The sequence below is a fragment of the Microtus ochrogaster genome, chromosome 15 (genome assembly GCF_000317375.1).
Source record: "Microtus ochrogaster isolate Prairie Vole_2 chromosome 15, MicOch1.0, whole genome shotgun sequence".
NCBI lineage: Eukaryota > Metazoa > Chordata > Mammalia > Rodentia > Cricetidae > Microtus > Microtus ochrogaster.
Genome location: NC_022017.1, coordinates 6758070 through 6764891, shown reverse-complemented (window position 1 = coordinate 6764891; position 6822 = coordinate 6758070). Strand labels below are relative to the sequence as shown.

General features: G+C 44.0%; 1 protein-coding gene across 2 annotated transcripts in view; it reads right to left on the bottom strand.

The window, feature by feature from the left end:
- Positions 1–2500: 2500 nt before the first annotated feature.
- Asb8 (ankyrin repeat and SOCS box containing 8) overlaps positions 2501–6822 on the bottom strand; it is an 8362-nt gene continuing 4040 nt past the window's right edge. For both annotated transcript variants that reach the window (XM_026782755.1, XM_026782754.1), the window contains exons 3-4: positions 6035–6139; positions 2501–4286 (exon numbers count right to left, since the gene is read on the bottom strand). In XM_026782755.1, the coding sequence (XP_026638556.1) occupies positions 3654–4286; positions 6035–6139 (738 nt within the window). In that variant the 3' untranslated portion in view covers positions 2501–3653. The remainder of the gene's footprint in view (positions 4287–6034; positions 6140–6822) is intronic.

Here is a 6822-nt window from a genome sequence, read left to right as displayed (position 1 = left end):
TCCTTTGTGAGAAAGACATGCGCATGCTGGAAGTCCGGACAAGAGAGACATCTGGTTCTGGACCTTTGTTGGCCTGGTTGGGATACAAACACTGAGAAAGATGTCAAATCTTACTCAGATGCCATTTGTTCTGTCCACGGCAGATACTGTGTCTTATTAATGAAGAGTCCCCTGCAGTTGGGCCTCAGGACTGGGACTATAAACTGTACCCCAGGTTGACAGGAGGGTGACCTATTTTTAATGTGAAATTGGCCTCCATACACCAGCCTGGGACTCTCAGTTACACATATGCCTATTCCTCCCAGTGCATACAGCTTTCGTCCTTACCTGCGGAAGTAGGAAAGACATTCACAGTATTGCAGGAGGTGTCTGGCTGTCTGCTACTTTACATCTTTATAACAGTTCTAAATAGCTATCACCAGAGTCTTAAGTTGAAGCAGCCAAATGCTCTTTGACATTCTTGAAAGGCCAGAGAAATAACATTAAACACCAAGTGCTGTGTTAGGCATTCTACATGTTACCGTGGAATCGCCAAAATAGCACGTTATGGGGGGAGTGCTGACAACCCTCTCCAGAGATGAGGACAGAGCGATTAAGTAATGTCTCTTAGGTTTCAGAGCCTAACAAAACTGGGAGTCAAACTGATCTTTAAAAAAAATTTTTAGCCGGGTGTGGTGGCGCGTGCTTTTAATCCCAGCACTCAGGGGGCAGAGGCAGGTGGATCTGAGTTTGAGGTCAGCTTAGTCTACTTAGTGAGTTCCAGGATAGCCAGAGCTACATAATTAGACCCTGTTTCAAAATAAAATAGTTTAGATTTATTTTTACTTTATTTGTAATGTATATGAGTGTTTTGTCTGTGTGTGCACCACATACATGCCTGACATCCACAGAGGTCAGATGAGGGTGTCAGATCCCCTGGAACTGGAATTACAGATGGTTCTGAACTGTGTGGGTGCTGGGAACTGAACCCGGTCCTCTGCAACAAGTGCTGTTCAACTGCTGAGCCATCTTCCCAGCCCCAGTTATACAGATCTCAAAGCCTGTCTGCTCCTCACTGTGCTAATCAAATCCAAACAACCGTTGAGACCATGAAAGGGAAGTGGACGGAGAGCGAGCACAGGCACACTGGGGCACAAGTGCCAGCCGCCACTCATTTAGAGGCTCCCTTCACCAGTGTTAATGCTAGGACTTGTTCTTTGAGAAAACGATGAAAAGAGAAAAAGACAGGTGGAAAATTAATCACAGAAGAAAAATGGCACTCCATAGAGAGTAATATTTTAGGATCATAGTAAGATCTGAAAACAAACGTAGTAAGCAGAGACCACTTACAAAGAAAAACGGCCTACACTCCATCTTCCCGAAGTTAGACAGGCGAAACTGTGTTGAATGGGATGGATGCATCACTAGTCACCAACTGTGATTATGGAGTGACGGAGAAACAGGTAACACACTTGACAAAATGCTTTCCCTTTCCCAAATATCACAGGTGTCAACGATGAGAAATGGAATGGCAGGCCTAGCTGAACAGAATAAGCCTGGCTGCCTTTAAGGACACTGATGCCTAGTTCCGTACTGAACTAACCAGTCTTGCTGGGTGGAGTCTGGGCTTTAGCCTTTCATTTCCCTGTACGATCTTTAATAACTGTGAGGTTTGAGGCCTCCAGGCCTCCTGCGTATAGTAGTGGATCATCTCATTCCTGGTTACACCTAGCAGCCTCTAAGAACATAGCCCTTCCTTGAGAAATCCTAAGCAGCACGGAGTAAAATCTTGGCCTTAGCGTATTTAAAGCTTTTTTGGAACCTTAATGTGTAGCATTTTCCTTTTTATAAGATGTATTATATTAATGTGTTTGCCTACATGAGTCTAAGTGCACCATTTGCATGTAGGATCCTATAGAGATCAGATCCCGCCCCACCCCATCCCGCAGAAGTGGAGTTACAGATGGTTGTGAGCCACCATGTAGGAGCTGATGCCCAGTCTTCCACAGCTGAGCCATCTGGCTAATCTCTTTTTAGTGGTGCTGGTCACTGAACCTAGGACCTTGAGCATGCTCATCACCTGTGTTATCACTGAGTTACACCCTGCGGCTAAGGTTAAGAATAAAAGCAGAAATTTCAGCCAGGAGGTGGTGGCGCACACCTTCAATCCCAGCACTAGAGAGGCAGGGGCAGGCAACTCTCTGTGAGTTCAAGGCCAGCCTAGTCTACAAGAGCTAGTTCCAGGACAACTAGGGCTGTTACCCAGAAAAACTCTTATCTCAAAAAACCAAAAAAAAAAAAAAAAAAAAAAACAAACAAAGAATAAAAGCAGAAATTTCAAATTTGGGGGTAAAGGGATGCATTACAGAAGCAGGAGCTTTAAAACTGCCTCGTTTTCCTGCATGCCCAAACCCAGACTGGGGGGAGATGGAAAGGTACGCAGAAGAGTGACACAATTTCTTATAAACGGGCCGAAGAGGAAGCAGAGAAAAGAAGAAACAGTGGAAGCTGCCAAATTTGCTTTTGGATTTATTTATTCTTTTTTCAAATGGGCAAACCCCGGCAACAGTGAAGGACAAAAGCAGGCATACTTTTTAGAGTTAGCTGTGCCAGATGGCCCTATTCATTTGGGTGTAGTGACAGCCAGCTTTTTAAAAAGTGCTTTCCAAACTTGCATACAGATAACTTAAGGTCAGTATCAACTTCATCTAGTTTAAGAACATGAAAAGGAAAAATAGTGTTCACTGAAACAGGTCCTTTTTGGGTAGGCAGTCCAACTCCAAAGAAGCCCTTTCACATTCTGTTCCCAGCTCCACTTTCCCTACCATTTTCTATAGCTCAATAAAAAGCAAAAGTTCCACGAGGGTAGAAAGAAACCATCTTCAAACTCTTAGGGAATGAAACTCCATGGAGAAGGCAGTGCCCCACCTTGCCTTGCTAAAGAACCATTTTCATCTAAGGTGCAGGAAAACTCATGCTCGGCCCCTTAGTGTAGAGGAGTTTCAGGGAGAGCCACAATAGACAATGGTCTGGCAAGCTTAGGACTGCTGAGACTGTATGTCTTCTTGTGGGGAGCAGCAAGATACTTCTGTGAAATTACACTGCTGGATGACTAGCACTTGGGCAAACTATAGAAAACAGTGAAAAAGGATATTTCTTTTGGTGAGGAGAAAGGAGCCAGTCCCCAATTCTGATTCTACACCCTATCTGAAGTTCAAGTATTCATCCTTTGAACATAATTTTTGTTCACTGGAATTGTGATTTTACTTGAACTTTAGATCAACTAAAAATGTTTAGGAGAAATTCATTCACAATGCTTATCCATGGCTCTAAAGGAAATCCATATACTCTGAGTACTTTATATCTTCCTAGGGAAATGTAGTTATACTGTTGACTCCAAAGTGTTCTACAGGGACTGGGGAAGACCTTTTGCAGGGTTCACTATCAAAAGGCAAGTAAGCAATAAAACAGTCAACAGAAGTGCAGGGAGTTTCTCATTTTTGGTTTGGTTTGGCGAGGGGAGATGGTGCACACATTACTGTTGTGATGTGCTGTCTCAAAAATCTATAAACCACAAAGCAGGAACAAGTTCTGTTCTGTGTTCCATGACAAAGGATAGTAAAGAAAACCTCACCCAGAGTTGTCTGCACGATGGCAGACATGTCTCCTCCAGGCTATTCTAAGAGTAACAAGTATTCCTTCAAAGAAGCTGGCAGTGGAAGACCCTTCACCGCATTGGGCAGGTACTGGAAACCCAGGCTATGGCGTACAGCATAGCGGGCAAGAGTCTTAAGAGTTCCTGGTGCTGAGCACAACAGAGTCAGTTTTTCACACAGCTGCTGGTCTTTGGTCACTTCTCTTGGCATGGTGCCATTTTTCCTTAACTCAAAGTGTCCAACAGCTCTATGAAGGAGCTCGAAGCAGGAGTCTTCTTTCTCGGCTCCAAGTCCTCTAACCAGCAGAGCCACCAAGCGGGAGATGGGTGTCTGGCCTTTTAAGTTGACGACTCTGACCTCAGCGCCATAATCAAGAAGGATGCTGACACTCTCAAGATTTCCCTTCATGGCAGCCCAGCTGAGTGGTGTGTCATTGTTGTAATCCAAGGCATTGACAGAGGCCCCACTCTCTAGGAGAGCCCGCACACAGTCAGCATTGTTCTTAAAGGCTGCCCAGTGAAGCGGGGTGTCTCTGTTGCCATCCAGTGCATTGGGGTTTGCACCATATTCCAAGAGGACCTCCACACAAGCCTCATCTTTCTCTGCAGCATAGTGGAGGGCTGTTCGGTTGTAACCATCCAAGGCATTGACCTACAGAAAGGAAGGAAGTATTTTACAGTGGACTGGTTACTGGGAAGAATAAAAAAGGAGTCTGGCAAAGAATCCTGCATGGATTTGCCAACTACCTTTGTCATGCAATGCTCTCACCAATAAGAGAATATGCAATTCTCCAGGAGTCTTGGTGATCAAGATGAGAACACATATATGGGGAACAATAGGAACTGTCAAAGTACAGCCAACTATCATACTAACTGGCTGGCAGGACTGCAGTGTTCACTTCTTTACGCTATTAGTCTCTGTCATACTAGGGAAGGAAGAGGGAAAAGATGAAGTCCAAGTCTTTAATACTGCTCTGAGAGAAATACTGGATTATCTAATACTAATACTTTCTCTATCCTGTGATTAATGGAAACCAGAAAGAAAAATAATGAAGTCAAAACTCTGTCCTCTTTGTTGTGTTCTTTTAACCCTACAAAGGTCTCAGATGACCTTGTGTGGAGGAAGAGCACAAACTTCCAGTGCTGAAATGGCAGGTGCCTCACTGGGTCAATCATTCCCTCAAATTCCTAATCTACAGATGACTTAAGATCTCTTCCACACGATACTGTGCACTATAGCCAGAGCAAACCATTTAATGGAGCTGACAGTTTTGTTTGTTAAGCCTCGCTTTCCCTTTGGTCACTGGTATTAATTACTCAGGGTATAACCGACTTTTCACCTCAGGGTCATTTACATTACAAAAAGATTTAACCACAAGATTACAGACTAACTAGTGCTGCAGAGAATAGCATGGCCATATGGAGATGTTACGTGAGACTTGCTTCTTCTGCTTACTGTCCAGCGTGTTTGGAATGGCACACTTGCTTGATGATGGCTTGTTTGATTCAAATTAGCACTCAGCATACACCACCGTCAAGACTGCTCACCAACAGACAAAGCTGCTAGATTAATTTGTCATGTACTTACTCAGCAACTGCTACAAGCCAGCAATCCATACACTTTGCAATTTTACAACATACCTTTTTTATAGATGGGGAAATTGAAGCAAAGGGAGGGATTAAGGAATCTGTTCAAGGTCATACAACTGGAAACACTTGTGCTGGAAGTGGAACCCAGGAAATCGGTTCCAAAGTCCTTTCAGGGAGGAGAGGTGGTCAGCTTCAGAGTCTTGTTATATATTCAAGCTGGCCTCCAACTCAGTCCTCTGACTCATCCGTCCCAGTGCTGGGATACAGGTGAACACATACCATCGTGCCTGGCTCAGAGTCTATTCTTTTAAGTCATTCTTTATATTACATTGCTTAATGCCAATACCAAGAGTCTACTTTCAAAAATTAATTTTTTATTTTTATATTAAGATACATTACAAAGAAAATAATAATCTCCAGAATTTCACAAGTCCAAGAGTATCTTACATGGCTTAGGATTAGGTGGAGTTGAGAAGCCACTGTACTTATGGTAACTGGACAGTCCACAGGAGAAGAGCCAATGGAATTATGAACAACCCCAGGAGGTAGGCAGGGAAGAAAAGAGAAACAAAACTCCTTCTTGGAACCATGGATAGTTTAAGGGAAGGAAAAAAGAAAGGCAAAGGGATAAAACTCTTAGAACCATCTTATGATTCTATGACTTATGATCATACCTTGCCTTAGTAACAGATATGCCAATGTCACCACGAGTTACAAAGTAAGCTGGAAGGTGCAAAAGGAAATTCTAAGAAAGATGAAGGTCAATTTTTAAAAACTCATCAAACTGAAAGTATTGACAATGTCACTCACCTCTGCTCCCTTTTCCAGGAGTAACTCCACACAGTCAGCATCCGACACCATGCAGGCACAGTGCAGGGGCTTCAGTGTGCCATGGGTGCAGTTCACGTCTGCTCCCTATGGGAAGGAATTCAGAAGCCACAGAAGGGACTGATGGAGAGGGGACTCCTAAGCCCGAATACACTTTAACTACAAGTACCTATTAGTTCTCATAATGAATTCCGTACTCAAACCAAGGGAATATTAAAGAAGAAGAAAAAAAAATCATTTCCCCAGATCAAGTTTCTCCACAACACAGCCTGCCAAAATGGCTGCCCAGATACTTCTGAGGACAAGGCCTTACGTGTAAAACCTGTGGGAAAGCTGGCCCAGCTACCCACATTCTATGGTCACTGTGCTCTGCAAGTTATGAGAATGAGGCTCAGACTGAGGCCAGAACTACCAGGCTCTTTTTGCGATTCAACAAATGCCCCTCGCTAACTACAGGCCATCTTAATGTTGTGTTTATAAACTCTTCACGGTGGCCTGAGCCTCAGCATTACTCCTGATCTGCTAAAGAAGGCTCACTGAAGCAGGAGTGACTCAGCAGCAGAGCTGGAATGAGAACAGACTCCCACCGCACCGTGCTGAGAACAAGCTGTGGCACTCCCTCCTCCCTCGGGTGCACACCTTTGACCCGAACCCACATGGTTACACTTTCTAAAACTGACCGGAACCCACATGGTTACACTTTCTAAAACTGACCAGAACCCACATGGTTACACTTTCTAAAACTGACGGGAACCCACATGGTTACACTT